The 18,530-nt window shown below is 39.1% G+C and overlaps 1 protein-coding gene across 1 annotated transcript in view; it reads right to left on the reverse strand.

Annotated features, from left to right (window-relative positions):
• The window catches only part of KALRN (kalirin, RhoGEF kinase), a gene marked incomplete at both ends in the record, with an annotated part of 195,652 nt that overhangs the window by 170,524 nt on the left and 6,598 nt on the right, over window positions 1-18,530 (reverse strand). The window contains 2 exons of the mRNA XM_009584498.1: window positions 2,490-2,621; window positions 10,071-10,262. Of these exons, the coding sequence (XP_009582793.1) occupies window positions 2,490-2,621; window positions 10,071-10,262 (324 nt within the window). The remainder of the gene's footprint in view (window positions 1-2,489; window positions 2,622-10,070; window positions 10,263-18,530) is intronic.

Genomic DNA, 18,530 nt, shown 5'->3' on the forward strand with positions numbered 1-18,530 from the left:
TACCCAAAGTAAAAGCAAGAGCAAAGAGCACCACTTGATTCTCAAAAGAAGGAAGAAGGCCTGTTCTGCCAGCAGCTCAGCTTAGTGCAGGAGAGGATTGCTTAGCTGTGGACTGCATGTCAGCCCTATGATCTCTGCCTCCACTGTTTCTGAGCTTCACTCAAGTGCAATAAAGGCAAGAAGGCAAATAATTATGGCTACAACCATGGCAAGATGGAAAAAAAGAGTCTCCCTAAGATTCTTTAGGTGTCTCTTCTTAGGTTCCTGCAGTAAATCTGAACTGCTTTGTTATACTCTGTTATAGAACAGAATTGGCCCATATATCCTATTAAATGTTAATTAATATCCTATTAAATATCCATATTAAATGGTTATTCCAAGGAATGTTCATTCTATTCCAAATCTCTTACAATTATAGAAATAGAAACAGAGATTTTCAATGCAGGACTCTGCAGGAAAAGGAAGGAAAGAAAAAGCTACAGTTTTCATCCCACCATAGAGAGCTCTGAGGGAAGAAACATTATTTTCCATGGGCAAGGGTATCTAGACTGGAGAAATAGGCAGGATAGGAGGTGGATAGGAGGCAGGACTCCTAAGTCTAATCCAGGCTTTTCAGCTCACCATGTAGCTGTGAGAAAAGGGATGAACATTTCTGAAGTAAGACTGTAACCTTTCTGGCAATTCTATATACTGTTTAAAAATGTATTTATTAGTAAAATAATATAGAAATGTTGTAAACAGCTGTGTCTGCAACAAGTCATAGCGTTCCGAGGAAGCATCAGCAAAAGCAATAAGCATGTTAAAGGTTGCTTTTGGTAATGAGTTTTAAATGAATTTTCATTTCACAAAACCTAAGATTGGGGCTGATAAACAAAATGCCAGTTTCAAACATTATTATTTTTTATTTAATCCCAATTTCACTTAATTTTTAGAAATAATTTTTAAATGCAATCAAAAAACCTTAGTTTCACCTGACTAGGCACTTGTATAAAATTCACAGTTGCAACTGGAGGTCAACAGGATTTTTTTGTGTTTGTTCACACAACCCGCTATTCCTGAGAAGTGTGAGTATTGAATAAGGAATTGCCCTTTGTGATTGCAACCCAGATTTCCTCCTTCTAATTGACTAACTCCCAAATTCATGCAGGTGTTTGGAAAATAAGAGATTTCTATCTAACATTCCCTACATTCACCATCAAGGTATCTGCACAACTTCACTGTATATGCGTGAGTGCCTACCACTGAGCCTAGATTAGCAAATCCTTTTCTCTTCTATTTTATACTATAGATTCTTCCAAGAACACAATGACCAGAGCAGGGGCTGAGCATAGAGGAGAGTTGTTATGTTCTGTTCTGGAGTCTTTACTTCGTAACTTACTAAGTATAGCAAGCACTACCAGAGTCCTCGGGTCCATCTTGGAAAACCCTGCAAGGAGTAAAATCCCTTGATACTCAGAAAGACAGTCAAGCACAGCACAGTACAGTACACAGCTTGAGTCCTGGAGACAAGAATAACAGAATAGAACAGATAATGTAGATGGCTTCCCACCCTCAGGGTAATTTGCAGGTCAGCCCATGCCTGGGGTGAACATCTAGACTAGCCTCACTCCTCAGAGGACTCCTCCCAGATGCCAGGGAGGTCCTGCAGCCCTCTTGCAAAATAAAGCGGACTGCACACAGACCCTGGCCTGCACAGTCAGATGCACTGCATGTCGGCTGTTTGTCGGTAGCTTTTATTTTATGCTGCAGTCTGGATGGGGGAAAAAGCAAGTGAAGAATTTTATGGTTTTTTTGACAAAATGGCAGAGAATATGTTTACTCTTAGCATCCTTGACACCCCCTTTTAAAGGAAAAAAACCACATACCCTATTTAGGTCTGAGATATTTGACAACAGTATATACAAATACACCTGATGTGGTGCTTAGGGATGTGGTTTAATGGTGGACTTGGTAGTGTTAGGTTAATGGTTGGACTTGATGATCTTCAGGGTTTTTCCCAACCTAAATGATTCTAGATTCTATGATTCTATCCAAAGCACAGTCTCTTGCAACATTCATTGTAACGAGGACCTGACATCTCTGTGACTTTGTATATTGAAGGAAAAAGCCTTTGGCATCCTCTGTTCCCGTTAGCATACCTACGCTAGAGCCAGGACTCATTCACAGAAGGAGAGTAACAGGAGTAAAGCTCCTGGGGGCTTAAAGAGATTCCCTGTTCGGCAACGACAGTGGCTTTTCTTAGGGGCGCCAACACTAGTTCTAGGTTTCATTTCTGTACGGGGTTTGTCCCCCAGATTGTCCTGTTGTGCCCTTACAAACAGATTGCTAGGAGTCACCTCCTACAGCCTGGGATTAGATCTAACTCCTTCTTTGAAAAAGTTGCAGAAATGGAAAGCAGAACCTATCTCATTTAGAAAAGCTAAGCTCCAAAATGCAGTCAAATATCTGTTATCGCTTAACAGATACGTTCTTCTCTGGGAAGCACATACCTCTGTGTAGGCTTGTGTTACTTGTTCATACAGGGTCTGATGATGATGGATGGCCAGTTCCAGGTCTTGCATTTCTGAGGGGAGGCCTCCTTCACTGCACATTTTGCACCAGGCATCCACACCTGAAAGGAACTGAAACAATTCCAGGAACAATGAGCAACAGTGACACAGAGCAACATCTCATCGACATCAGAAAACTTTGTTTGTAAAGTGCCACAGATGACTGCAGCATGGACTGAGGAAAATGTAACAGTTATAAAAGAGTCCTTTTGGGCGCCCTGGAACAGCACATTCCTATCACCTCCTCAGTATTTGAAGAACACCTAGATCCAAAGGAATGTTTTCTATTTCTTCTGGATTAAAAACAAATGCTCCTTTAACGAGGCTCAGAAAACACCCATTCTAAGGGTCTTTGCATACCACAGAGGGAGGCTACAATATTGCATTCCAAAAAGGGAGGCTGCAAGATGTTTAGAAAAAAACATCAGAGTGAAGCACAGAAGGAACAGTTACAGCTCCAGCTGTATTTGGCAGTCTCGGCTGTCAATCTTCCCTAGGTCGCTTACCTGTCCTTAACACTACTAATTTGGGCAATAGAAAACTGCCATTAAAATCAATGCTGACATTAATTTCAGTGAAAGGCAGACTGTATTCACACAGTTGCCAACCCAAGGCCAGCTCAGTGTGACTGCTAATAGGACACCAAGGATTTAAACCCCTGGGTCACACATCTGATTCTGGCCCAGTTCAGCAGTGATCAGGTACCATTACCATCTGACAGCTGCTAAGCAGCCAATGCAAAATGAGCTGCTGGTCTCAGTACAGTTCCCGGTAGGCAGACATCCACTAAAAGGGATAAAAAAAGTTATCGCCATTGCAACTGAGATGGTTTAGCACCTTCGTTGGAAGCCTTAACAGACAGCCAGAAACTGAACGGCTTCGGGGAGCAGCGGGATGGAAAAAAATATTTTTCCACTCTTAAAGGCCTCCAGAGCAGTGCTGATGCACTTTGGCAGAACAAATTGGGGAAGCTCTCCTGGGTGCTGCCTGTTCTGTGAAAGAAAAGAGGAATTTAGTCTCTAAGGCTTCCATCCTGTTTTTCTTTTGTCCTAGTTTCGGCTGGGATAGAGGTAATTTTCTTTCTAGTAGCTGGTATAGTGCTGTGTTTTGGATTTAGGATGAGAATAACATTGATAACACACTGATGTTTTAGTTACTGCTGAGCAATACTTACACAGTCAAGGCCTTTTCCTGCTTCTCACCCCATCCCACCAGCGAGTAGGCTGAGGGTACACAGGAAGTTGGGAGGGGACACAGCCAGTACAGCTGACCCAACTGACCAAAGGGATATTCCATACCATATGAAGTCATGCTCAGTACATAAACTAGGGGGAAAGCTGGCTGGGGATCTGCTGCTCGGGAACTGGCTGGACATCGGTCAGCGGGTGGTGAGCAGTTGCATTGTGCATCACTTGTTTTGTATATTCTTTTGTCATTATTATTATTTTCCCTTTCTTTTCTGTCCTATTAAATTGTCTTTATCTCAACCCATGAGTTTTACTTTTTTTTTTTTTGATTCTCTTCCTCCATCCCACTGCGGGTGAGTGAGCGAACGGCTGTGTGGTGTTTAGCTGCCTGCCGGCTTAAACCACAACATCTTTTAAGCAGGTCTTACTTCAGTGACACAGCTCACATGTTCATATTTTGTCCATACTGACTGCCTAATGCCACCTCATTACTTCTCATTAATATTTTTTCTTCCTCCATCTTTCTGTTAAACCAGCCTGCCATACTTTAGGGCTATTTATAAAAAAGAACAGCTAATTATACAACAGATGCAGTGCCCTGTAGGGTGAATGTATAATGCCACAAAACCACCCCTGGGATTAGAGCTTTATCCACTCCTGAAGTGTTCACCTGTGGCTTGTTAGTAAAGCACTCGTTCACAGCATGAAGGGCTGTGAGATTCAAAGCAAAGAATTTCAATTCAACTCTGGCTCTGGCATCAGCATCCTTTTTTATTAGCAGTGTAAAGCTATTCACCATGCTGCTGTGTAATCAAGCCTATAAAGTGTTTGCATTGTAAACACTTCTTTTCAGTGCACAAAGATTCAGTGACAAAGATGAATTCCTAAACATTCATTTCTACAAAGTATAAATCTACCAGTGAAAACTCTGCTTTCTAGAAGACTGAAGGCAAGGATGGAAGGTTCTCTTGTGTTGGTTTCACTCCTGATCTGTTGAATTTCTTCAGATTAAATCCCCAAACACCCTTGCATAAAGCTGAAGTCATCATATTTTGTGCCAAGGCAGTGGAATTCACATCATTTCCTATGCAGTTTTAAGAGCACGGAGTTGAGATCAATCCCTTTTGGGGCTGTTACGTGAACCTTTTGGTCAAAGCAGTGAACAAAAGACCTTTACACCTTATAGACCAGTGTTCCTGCTGCTGGAATCACACTATTATGGCTCTTATCAAAACCGTTGAATTCTACCGGTTTTAGTAGAATTTACAAGCTCTTATAGTCACGTTGCTCATGTACTGCCATATCCCCAGACTGTGATTTGCGCAGTAGGTGGGAGAAGTCTCAAGAACATCCTATGCACATAACCACATTTCCACCTTGTTGTCTCACATCTATCTTTCTTTTATATATCTATTGTATATAGACAATGTCACATCAACAATTACAGCAGTAATTTCACTTCTGCCACTAGTAGGAGCAGTTGACATCATCTTTTTCAAAAAGTTTTAAGAAATGCAGCCTGTCAGTGTTTTACTCCGATACCCTGAAACAGTGCATGGTGATCTGTGCTGTGTGCGTAGATTCACATAGGGAGAGCAAATGTTTTTTTTAAGGATTTTTGCAAAGCGTTAGTTCATACCATAGGACTATTGATTTGGGTATTTTGAAAAAAGCAGCTATGTTAATTTTTACTATTTGTCACACACTGTGGCAGACACAAAAAACTGTATTAAATGTAACCCTTCATGCTAGAAATATTCATAACACAAAAAACACCATTTGACTGAGTTGAAAAAAGATGAATTTAAAATTGTAAATTGCTAACTGTTAGGTTGGAACAGGAGCTGTTACTGTCCACTGGATACTCAATACCATTTAATTAATTGCTTAAATTTCAAGCTAGCCCATAGACTAGAATAGCTCCTATTGGGAACATAAAAGCTGCTTCAATATGATTTGAAATAACAGGCTCCAGTAATTGTCGATGTTTGTCAAGACTTCAGGAAAGATTAAGAAAAATTTCTCCTAAAAAATAAAAAAGTCCCTAAGATACCTTTGTGCCTCTGATCCAATCCAAAAGTAACTTTCAGGTAATGACCTACGCTCAGTCCTGACTCACAATCTATTCACCTAAGTTGCAAATTCTGTATTAGGTCAGGTAATAATGTATTCTTAGGCCACTTCTTACTAGCTTTCCTCAGGGACTGCTATGCTGTATCACATGGTTGCTCCAAAACACAGCTCAGACATTTTATAGTCCATATTTCTCCACACTTTCTGCACAGTCCTTGTTTATGGCTTGCTAAGGCCTCTGTCTGAAAGCTGCAGGATGACCAGGGTGGTTCCCCTAGGCCCCGGAGAAATTAAAACCAAACTCTAGTGTACTTTCATGCTCCAGAATGGCTGTGGGGAAAGATGGGAAGAAAGCCATGAAATTGTTTTCCTTAAATGACCTATAATATCTCTTGATGCCCTGAATTTTTTGTATGAGGCTAATTGTACATTTCCTGTTGTTGTTTCTGGAATTTCCCTATCTAATGCAGAAGTTATCTTGGTCTTATCCCTGCATCTTATAGATATCAACTGGCTTTTCCTTTCCTCCCTTTCCTCAAATTCTTCCTCCCTTCTTTCTTTTCCTCTCTTTTTCATTTCCTTTCCTCAAATAGGGGAGTTCAGGATGTGCTTAGAGAGATCGAGGCAGAGATGATAACAGTAGTGTTCTTGGTTGGGGAGTAAGGTAATATGAAACAAATGGTCAGGGGTCAGTCTTCAGAGAATCAGCATAAATGTCTAGCGTGTGCACCTAACACCTACTACCTTAAATAGTAATTCTGCTTGTGCACTTCTGAGGGTAGACTTTGACCCAGAATTAATTGCTTGAGATCTCTTGGCTGATTGAAGACATTAATTTGTTCATTCTGACAGGATCTGTAGAGCGAGCATCTTATGAATACTTTAGCACACTTTCAGAGATTACATCCAAGAAAGGGAGGACACCTGGTATATCTGCTTTCCCCATCTGGCAGTTAGTGGGCCAGGATCTCATCTGGTGTAAATCATCACAGTTTTCTTGAAATCACAGTGAGATAAGGCATGTTCTCCTATGTTCTCTTGCAACCTTGAATAGCCTCAGACATACCTAAAGACACAGAAGCAGATTCTCTTTTGCACTAGAATATCTCCATGCTAGCATGAGAAAGGGAGGGGAAACAAACAAAAAAGAGAAAAGAAGAAAAAAAAAACCAAAATCCAAGAGATTTGTAGCAGGTGGAATGAAGGGACATTTGGGAAAGACCTCCACTGAATATCCTGAGTTGCACCTTGACCTGGACATAGTGGTTGTTTGGAGTTTAGTATACTGGCTTTTGGTCAAACACATGTGCTGAAGGAAGCCTGCAGGAGGCTAAGTTGGCAAGATTTGTCTTTTCTTTCTTTTCTTTCCTTTTTTTTCCTTTTCTTTTCTTTGCTCTTATCTTGATGACGGTTTAGTATGCAGAAATTGTGTTTAAAAAAAATTAAGACTCACACATGCATACAAACACACACACCAAAAAAAGAAGAAAAGGAAAGAAACAAAGAGAGAAAAAAAAAAAGCTTTGATCCAGGAACTCATTCAGCCAAGTTCCATTCAACATACCACATGTATCTGCTATAAGAGCCAGGAAAGCAATGTGATTCCGAGGCACGTGAAGACAGATGTGAGGTTCAATTCCCAGCAGGGTTGACTCAGCCTTTCATCCCTCCAAGCCAGACAAATTGTATTCTGTGCAGTTTTCTGTGTGGGGTCTTTAGGAAGAGACCTTGAAAAACAAGTTGCTTCCTGCTCAGCTTGCATATTATAGAGATCGTAGAGCTTTTCATAAATCTCTGTCCCAAGCCAACAACTTCCTTGCAGGCTGGGGTTTGCCAAAGGCTAAAAGATTACGGTCCTAATAGACTTGCTTCCTGTTGGCATCACAGAGAACTTCAATCAATAGGAAGGAATGAACAAAGAGACTGTAGCAGCTTATCGCACTGGAGAAGGAAAGACAATATGCATATCAGATCGGTATGAGGAAGGCAGGGATACACTGTGGGAGAAATGGTTGGATCCACAACAAGACTACCTTTACTGACAGAACAAAGGGAGCAAAAAAAGATTTAATCTGGGACAGAGGAAATAGTGGGTTTATCTACATCTTTGCTTCAGAGATTTAAGCCTTATTTATTGTAAAATAATAAAGCTCTGATTTGAGGAAAAATAAACCCTTGGGTGATGCCAAATAATAGTCACATTTGGAATGAATGTTTGATAGACAACAGACTGAGTTATAGACCAAATCCAAAACACCTCACTTCTTATACTATACAGAAGTCAAACGACTAAATGATTAGCATTCAAGCCGTTGTTTTATCCTACCAGAATTACTAAAGCAAGGCTGAAATTTTTGTCCTGGCTAATGGACACACTGACTCCCACATTTCTTTTCTGCAGCAGTTTGAGTTTACAGGCTTCACATCAGCACTTATCTCTAACTGAATTGTCTCTTATTGCAAGTGAGGAGGAACTGCTGTTCACAATTAGCAAATTCTCTCATCTGCTTAGTAACGAGAGGCTAGCTTCTGTCAGGCAGCACAAACTTCAGTCCCTTATGAAGAGATGCCAAGGTAGGACTGGGTTTTTCAGACCCATCCATGCAATTGTAAAGAAAAAAGACCCAAAGCCGAAAGTAACATTAGTGTAGCTTTTTTCCAAGTTAAGGCTGAGGCAAAATACCCGCTTTGACAGTGTTCAAAAGGTAGGAAGACAAAAAAAAAAATTCACCTCTAGCTTGACAGACAGTTCATACAGCCTTCCGTTTTATTGCCTTTCATGTTATACAATACCTCAGCAACTCCTCAAAAATTGCAAACAAGACTGACACTTCAGAAAAATAGGGGATCGCTTGTAAAAAAAAAAAAAAAAAAAAAAACAACCCACCCCAAAAAAACCCCAAACACCAAACAAACCAAGACAAACAAGAGAGAACTAATTAATTAATAAAACTTAAACATTCTTATTGTGACTATAGACTGGATATAAATTCTTTATTGATTTTTCTTTATGAACATATGATGACTGACAATTATTAACATGAAGACTACACCTAAACACTACAGTGCCCATTGTACAGAGATGAAAGTACTCATACTGGGCATCTTCTTAGTGTACCAGTCCCATTAGAGCCACTGAGTGTGCTTACATGAGTAAGTGCCCAGTAGGGTGAGTAATTGCTCTATGCTATGGCCTATTCTCAATAGGAAACACAAAATAAAGAAAAATCCATTATAATTCTATGGTCAGAAACAAACAATAAAGAAAATCTTTACTCTTTGAGCTAAAGTTTTCCATACATATATTCTGAGCTAAACTTTTCCATACATATATTCTGGCTTACAAGGCACAGTTTCTGGCTTATCAGTTATAATTTCTTCTTCAGACACTTGAAGTATGGGTCATTTTACAAACATAAAGCACACCCACTTAGTAGCTTTGATATTAACTACTTGGAAAAACAAGCACACAACAATACTGAAGAGAACCCCAAAGCAGTGTTTGTCACTGGAAAATGAGTGTAATCAACATAAGATCAAAGTTGAACCATCACCGTTAAGTGGACCTGGTTTAGGTGTAAAAAAAGCAGAAGGTTTATTCACTGACATATTTTAAATCTTTTGTAGCTATGAAATGATGGAACATTTTTGGTAGTTGTTAAAGACACAAACCAGAGTTCAGGGACACGGAAAATTTTCTTGGATGTTCCTAGCTGTCTCTGAAGTCCCTACTTAGTGAGGTCTAAAAAAGTTTGGGGCTATGCAGTGCACTGCAAGAGTAGGTGGTGGAATGAATTCCGTAAGTTTCATTAACAATAATGTGCTTTAGCTCCTAGTAACTGTCTGCTGGTATGGGTCTATGTCATATGTGTGAATATTCCTATGCATGTAGCATATACCACGTATAAATATGAGTGCAAATACATACTGGTTTTCTGACCATAATAATCCCGAATTTATCCACAGCACTGATGAGATATTAGGCAATAGAAATACAGCATCATGTTACTGCACCACTGCACTTCACTTATGATCAGATTCTTTCTCATCACTAAGGCATAAACATATTTTCTTACCCACTCAGGGAACATGTGCCAGTTTTTTTGGGGAAATTTTACTATTTGTTTTTGAAACACTGATCCTCTAGGAACAAGGCTCTTAACCTCACTGCATACAAGCCAAAAGCCATCAGGTAATAATTGCAGCATCATCATTATCAAAGTAGCAGTAGATCATTTTGCCAGTCACAAAAGCAGCTCACCTGTTCAGCTTTCTGGTGAAAGACAGCAGACATGGCTAAGATGGTGCTGCGCTCATCCAGAGCTGCAGCAAAACTCTTCCACTCTTGATCCAGCTGGCTAGATATTTGTTTAATTTGCTGGGAAGCATAATGGCCTGCCTCGGAAAGCCTTGATGCAACAGACATGATCCGATTGATGTTGACATAGGCATTCTGAAAATTAAAAAGCACACATAAATAAAGAGAAGGAAGAACTGTGACCACCCTCTGCTTTCATTACACATTCCAAACACCATCAGTTGCAGTAAAGCCGAGCAGTTCAGTGAGAGCAATCAACCACCCACTTAAATATGCATGAATAGTAGGCATACTACCTTCCACTCTAAAAAGACATCCCTCGGGAGTCTTTTTGCACATCTATGCCATTATCTAACACTGTTATCTCCCCCTCTCCCCTTGAATTTATTTATGTAAAACTAATTTGCCATACTTTAGCTATTTACTCACTTGTTAGGGTCTACTCATTGCTTCTATTTTATTCCTGATATTTCTGTTGCATTACTTCATATTTCTGGATGCTATATCCACATATTTGTAAGTGAAATGTTTGCTTTCTGTCCTTTGAGCAGTCTCTGACAATCCTTTATAGACATGCAGCATCAACAAATGGAAAAATCTTAGAGAATTTAAAAGAGCTCATAACGATATCCTATAGAAATATGAGAGTTTCCATAGAAATGTCTATTAAATTATATTCTTCAGTTAAAATGTTATCTTTTCTGCAGTTATTTTAAGCTGTTCTCCAGTAGAGATATCATTTAATTACATTCTGAATTTAGAAGAATACAAAAAGCCTACTAAAAGGGTAATATTTTCTGTTCTTTCATAAGAATTTTCCATGATGGTTTTTATTCAGCCTTGAAGCAGTGGAAGGATAGTTTTTTTCTCAAACTAAACTGTGGACAGCAATGTAATTGCATTACAATACCCCTGTTCTGCATAGGAACGTAAACCTGAAAATAAATATCCATCATGACAATGTCTTACGAAGATGAACCATCAAAAGACAAATGACAGCTGTCTTGCAGATTTCTGGAATGTCATTTGACATAAACACTTTTCCTTTCTCTTTCTTCCTCACCAGAGGAAAGCAACATCCCGGAATCTGAGATGTTTGGCTAAAGTTGACTCGCTGCTTTCTTGTCTCACTAAAGTGTTTCAAAGGGGCTTTAGGAATTTCAGAGAGTAGAATCGGTAAGACCCTTATGCACGAGGACAGACACAGCCCTGATGATTTTAACAGTATTACTCATGGGCAAATAATAAATGAGAGATGGAAGTGTTTGTTGGAGCAGGATCTCATCATAGTGAGTGGGAGCACAATGTGAAAAGGTATCCGCCAATCCAAACATGAAACACAACAGAACACTGCCAAGGCAGGCACGGGTCCAAACTAAGTTGTGAAGCAGGGCAAAGTATGTCTGCAAAGTGCGTGGGATAACTACAGAGTACAGTCATCATACCTGTAGGTGCTAAAGGAAAGAAGGATGGGGCCACAGCACTTACAGCCACTCTGCTCTCCCTGGTAGAACCATGAATGTGACAGTTGTCATATAAGCAACACAGATCTAAAGCAATACCCAGCCTCCAGTTTTGATTTTTCCCCCTTCTCACATAGCCTTTTCTTAAGAATTGGATTAGGCTCAAAATAGTCAGATTAATTTTAAAGAATTTTTTTTTTTTTTTTTGGTACAATTAGAGAAACCAATCAAAATTGTTCTGGAGTTTAAAGTACACTAAAAAAGATATTATGATTTGGAATTTTGATGACAGCCGCAGTCAAACACTTCTTTGTGTCCCTCTAGGTTAGAAACTGGAATTTAGACTAAATATTTAAGCCTTTCTCCCAGAAAGTCTTCATGACTGAGCCTCAGCCAAGATCATTTTGCAACATTTCAGGTTAGCTCTTCTGGTGGAAAGCAGTGTAGCATCACTATAGTTGCTAAAGCTTGGATGAGTTGCGCCAAATGAAGACATGGAACTTTGCTGTGTTTGAAGGAGAAGAAAAGTTGCTGAAGAAGTTGTGATTTTATGTAAAAAATAGTTGCTTTCATCTTGTTTTTATTTTTTTTTTTTTTCCCCTGCAGAATCATCTCAGCCATTGCAATGCAATGAGCATGGAGGAAAACAACTGTGAATTCCTTGGTTCCCTATAGCTCCAGCATATAGATGTATTAACCAGTAGAAGGGTAAAGGTAAGATTAGTTGAAATGCAGCAGATATTCTTAGAGTCTGTTTTTTAAGTTAGGGAGATTTATATATTGTTATGGCTGTTTGTTATATTTTTATACAGAGATGAGGATTTTTATGGATAAAATTTCACTTTCCTAGATGAGAATTTTTCATGGAAGAGTACCAACCTGTCCTGTAGCCAACCCACTAACTCCATAGCTTTTCCAGCAGGAAGCAAGGAGCAGTTTGGGAGTCACCTGCTCACACCTCTGTTCTTAGTGCACCAAGTGGAACTGGCTCAGGAAACAGAGACTCCTGAGCTTCCCCTGTTGCGTTCTGAGTAATAAATGGATTCAAGTGCAATATCACATGTGATGTGTTCTTCTGTATAGCTCCAACAGGTACTGCAGTGGGGATACCTCCTACTTCCAGACACATGCACTCTTTACCTCTGCTTTATCTGTCTCACCTGCGGGAAGCAGAGACATTGATGTGGGGCTTGGACACATAAGACTTGTCCAAGGTCTCACAGAAAAACAAGACAGAGCAAAGACTTGGCTAAAGATCTGGAACTTGGGATCCTACCACATCCTACCAGACATAACACATTTTGTAATCTCAGGACCTTTACATGGTGTCACTATTATTGGGAAAGATGGGATCTCTGGGAAAAACTGGGAAAGATGGGATCTCTGTTGTGGATTGAGGTAAAATGCAATATAGCTTCAAGGCAATCCAGAATTTAGTTCCAGGAGAAAAACATTTAATTGACCACAATCCACAAAATGCAAGACATTTCTTTTCCACCTTGGAGTAGAATAGAATTGTAAGCCATTTTTTTCATCTTTATCTGCCAATGTGTAATGTTCTGAGTAAAATGGAACAAAAACCTATGCTGCCAAGATTCAACTATTGACATTTCACAAAGTTAAACCTTCCTTTCCCTCTGGTTTGTTCACCTCTAAAAACTGAATGACTTGAGATTTTTCTATATCATTATTATATAGATCTTTTTATCCTAATAGGTAATAAATTAAATACAGCAACTAATATCCTTGACTTCCTTTTTCCTTTAGTCTGGAAAATCCACTACTAGCAGGTTCATAGAGAGTCTCACTTTAAATACAACCTAAGGCCTCATCTTTTTTTCCAAAACTGAGAGGTGTCCCCAAAGAGGACTGCAAGGGATTACTGATCTATGGCTGTATAGGACTACAATGAGAAAACAGTATATTAATGTCTAGAAGCAAGAGTAAAAGCACTTCAGTTGACATTCTGTTGTTGTGACACCCAAGGATACACCCAAGTTTTGGCTAATATATATCCTTTATCATTGAAAAACCTTTATTATATATGTATTTGCAGACTGTCCAAAAGCACTCCCCATGCTAGAGTTAATTTTTCATTGACTTCATTTCAACTTTGAAATTTTAGTCAAAAAAGGGGATTTTTTGCCTTCTAAAAATCACTTGACTGGCAAACAAAAGAAACATTTCCCCACATGTACCTCAGCGTTATGATATGCAAGAGTTTCTTTTACAGTTTAGGAAAGCCTTGTGCAATGCCTTGCAAGTGCACATACCCCTCTTTGTCCACCAATTCTTCGTCCATTTCTGTCACCTAAACAAGGCCTTAATTCTGGTCATCAACATCTATAACATGGCTGTTCCTTCCAGTGTAAGCAATCACTGCTAAGGTCCCTAACACTTGGTAGGATAACAGCCCTCAGTCTCAGCAATAAGCACCGACAGTAGTGGAGTTTCAATTGTGGAATGATCTCTCACAGGGAAATACACTAATTCAGCCCTGATCATCTAGTGGGCATGCTGGGAGACCTTCCCTCTTAATTAAACCCTCCAACTCTAGCTGGAACAATACTTTCTTCTAATCCACATATAAAAAGAATACCTTACACTCACAAAAGAAAAATGAGCAGTGAGAAGCATTAAATCTGCAAGGACTTGGCTGTGTTCGTCTCATTTCCTAGAGAACTAGTTGAGATATTGTGATGGCAAGCAGTGAAGGTGGGCTGCAAGAGAAGGGTTTTGCAGATTAATTGAAGGTGAAATTTGATTGTTGAAGAGTTCTTTAAAATAAAATAAAAAAATAACCAGCTTGCATTGTGTAACTGTAAATTTAGAAACCATCTGTGAAATGAGCCTAACACATAAATCCAAAGCAGAATGTTTCAGTGACAAAATAAACTCATGAGATATCTTTAAGACCTTTAAGTTTCTATAACAAGGCCAATTATATGTAGCTTGTTGCAGAATAATATTGGATGGCATTTTAGCTCAGCCTACATACAGAAAAATACCGTTCATTTAAGATAAATGTTGAGAATTTTCAACAGACATCATTAGCCTTTACATGATAATTGTAACGTGTTTGAAATATATTGCCACTTTCTTAGGATAACATGCATCTCCATCTAGTGTCAGACAGCTAACATCCTGACAGCAGGATAGGCAGCAATGCCAGCACTGAACACTGCCATTTTTATGCATGTCCCACAGAAAGTGATAACTCACTCTTTAAGGAGGTTAACAGATCCAGGCATAAAAAAGTCCTGGCAAAGGAAATACGAATAACTTCAGTCGGAACAAATGGCACGTATACCACGTATTCAAGTGCCGAACTACAACCAGTATGCTTTGTGTCATATTGAAGCACTGGTTTTTTTCTCTAGTGAATTTACTAGATTATTGAGATTACTCCAAAATGTTGGAGCTAAATATTCATCTTCGTGAACAGTATTATTGCTTCAGTATAAACATTATACAGCCATGATAAAGACTAACATAATTTATTTTGAAACTGAAGTGAAAACAAGCACTGCATTGAATCACAGAAAAATATATCTATGGTCCTTATTTGAAAGAAAAATACCACAGTACAGTTTATTACCTCAAATACATGACTTCTCCACATCCCCCATTGTTCATTTGAAAGGAAGAATTATTATTGTAAAAAACAGAGTAGCAAATTGTTTTTCCAAGAAGGAGCTTTAGTCACAGCACGCCTAGAGAGATGTATAGGAAGAGCATGCGACAAAAGGCATGACCCAATAAACATTTGGGGAGTGTATTTTCTAGAAGAGCTGAAGAGAATATTTTAACTGTTATTAGTTATGCCAGGCTTAAAGGACACTAGGCATAGTGTAAAGAAAAAAAAAAAAAATTCAAAACAAAACACCTCAGAGATCCAAGATCTGATCCGATTTCCACTGAAGTTTGTAGGGTTTTTCCCTGCAAAACATAGAGCCATCCTCAGCTACACTGTCCTCCTCCATATCTTCTCTCAATACTGATTTTAATGTATTGACAAAACAAAACAAACCCCAAAAGCCATAAACAACCCCAAGCCCCACAACCAATGAGTGTTTCAAGTTTTTATTATTTTGTTACTCAGATTCATGATAGCTGAACTATTCTCAATCCAACAGTTGCTGAGACTAATACATTGCATAAAAAAAATCTAGCTAAATTATAAAGTAAGTTTCTAGCAAAATCACAATTATAAAGCAAATTCCCAGAGAAAAAGTTTATAGTGTGATCTAGTTCATCCTCAAGACTCAGAAACCAAAAGATTTCTATTTAAAAAAATGCAGCATCATTTAACTGGCTTTGAAAAGTCATTCTTCTTGAACCAATCTCCATGTTTTGGAGAATTTTTTTGAGCCCGAAGCATGGTAGCTAAATATTTGAGTTTTGTAATTGAAGCTTGAAGGCTCATCCGATATGAATCTGATATGAATGATATGAATTTTTTAATTTATTAAAACTCACCAGAGTCTTAAGTTTTCAGCCGTGGGTGGGTCACAATACTCTACCTGGGATTGCAAACAGATCTGAGGCTAATAACCTCCCTGTACTCTGGTAAAGAAACAGGAAAGGATTCCTGTCATTTTTTTTTTGCAGCCAAGGGTATTACATGAAGAGATTGAGGAATACTGGATTATAAACACAAATGAGTACATACCTAATAGTAAATTCACAGAGCTATAGTTTTCTCTCTAACACCTTCTGCATTATGTTGCTTAATCCTAATCCTTAACTTCACAAATATTTATCAGTGGGTAACTTAATGCAAGAAGATTCTTGATGGGCAAAAGTAATTTATGTATATAAATATTGTAGGAGCAGAGTCTTTGGCAACAGACTGTAAGGCAAAGACTGCTTCTTCCTTTGAAAGTGTATAGCACCTAGAACAGTGACCTAAACCTCCTACTCTTACTGCAATATAAATATTATCAAATAATGTGCACTAGCCATTTTCCAACAGTCTCCAACAGAAATCAAATAGTAGCATGAACAACTGAACTAAGATGTCGCCATAAAAATAAGACAGCTGAATGAAGGAGTTGTGCAGTAGCAATCGCATGATTATGTATTTCTAACATCACTGACTAATTTTCTTAGAGAAACTATATTGGATAAAAAAACCCCAAAACCCACATAATCAGACTGTGCATCAGAAAACCTGGCACAACATACAGACCTCCTATATCTTGCCTCAAGAAGCTACAGTGAGCTGTGGTGGTTCTTTCCCGCTAGTTTCTCTGTTATCAGCAAGACTCTCCTCCAGTAAAGTGTAGTTACACATGAAACAGACTTGATCCATGTTTCTAGCCCCACTTCTCCAGCAACCAAAGGATGGCTCAGATTTCTGTGTAGGCTTGGGGTATGTAATGTCCTACCACTATGTTCAGAGTCATTGCCCAACTTTCTTTGGTTTTGCTTCGTTCAAGTAAGTCGATCTGTCCTGAGTCCATTGCTGACCATCACTGGCTCTTGCCTTGAACAAATGCAGGGGCTTCATCCTTACTGCAGAGTGTCTTCACATAGGCTTGCATAGAGTTCCTGTGTGTGCCAAGAGACAAAACTACCATCTACCACAGGAGCTGGGCTGTGGTCAGGAGAGGGTCATTTTAGTTTCAGTCTCCTCTTGCTCTTCCTGCATGCTTTATCACAAATGGAGCGACTACTATGCAGCCCAACACCCTTACGCAGCAAGCTGATATCTCCTGCATGCTAACACCCTCATATTCATAATACTGACTTTTGGGGACACCAGGAGACAGTCCATGTTTCTTTAGCAAAGAACCTGCTCCATCTAAAAAAAGAGCATCACTGCTGACAGCAGCACTATACTGACATAAGAACAGCAGCTCCAGGTTAGTTCAAGTAGCCTGCACCTTAAGGTTATTACCCTTTTCCCACTAGTTTCCAAATGTCCTTTCAGCTTGATATATCCCCACCTCTGCTATTCCAAAAATAGTATGCTCAGCCCTCTGCAAGACAGCAGCCCTGTTTAATTCCACAAGCCAACCTCACCAGGCTGTAAAACTCACCTCATTTGCCAGCCTGTGCAACCCTGGAATTGAAATCCCCTCTAGAAAGGCCATCGTGCAGACACATAACCCAAATACAGGCCTTTCAGCAATATGGAAAGTCTTGAGAAACCTATTTGATCATGAGAAATTTCAAGCACTGGGTAAAACCCTGATTTTTTTATAAATACCATGAAGCTCTCATTTAGATTTAAAAAAAAAAAAAAAAAGGAAAAGAAAAGAAGTGTAGTCCTGAGTTGCATCTGTACCCTGAAATATTTCTATAGTCTTTTTTATCCTGACTTTGCCATACCGTCAATAACAATACCACAACTCCTTATGTATCCTCTGTTCAACAACTGAAATCTGCTGAAGAATTTTTTTTAAAAGTTCCTACTGAGAGAGCATATCACAAGAATTTTTTAAAATAGAAATCTAAGTTGAATGATCTGTGCCTGTTTGCTGTATGAATTGATGTTGATTCAAAACCAAAAGGAAGACATCACCCCATCATCAGAGGGGATTCTAGGTCTAAAATTCAACTAAAGCGAAAAGTAGCACATGGAAAATGACATAGAGGTGTACTGCTCTCTTTGAGTTACATACCCATAAGGAGGATTATCTGAGAACATATATATGTTTGGCATATTTGTTATATTGTGAGGTTCCTCCACAGAGTCATATATTTCAGTCCAATTAATTAGAGCAGAATTGAGTGCCATCTCTCACCGCACGCATAAGTTGAAAGTTAAAGGTGCCCAGCATTCATGCCCTTCCACATAGATCTCTATGCTAAAGAGATGGAGGAGACAATCTTCTTGATTCATGCTGACGGTATGGGCTTCCATATGACTACACATGTGTGTGGGTTATACTGGAGACAGTGCAAAATGGAAAGTGCATCATCTCTGTCACTC

This window comes from Fulmarus glacialis, unplaced genomic scaffold (genome assembly GCF_000690835.1).
Source record: "Fulmarus glacialis isolate BGI_N327 unplaced genomic scaffold, ASM69083v1 scaffold3929, whole genome shotgun sequence".
Taxonomy (NCBI): Eukaryota; Metazoa; Chordata; class Aves; order Procellariiformes; family Procellariidae; genus Fulmarus; species Fulmarus glacialis.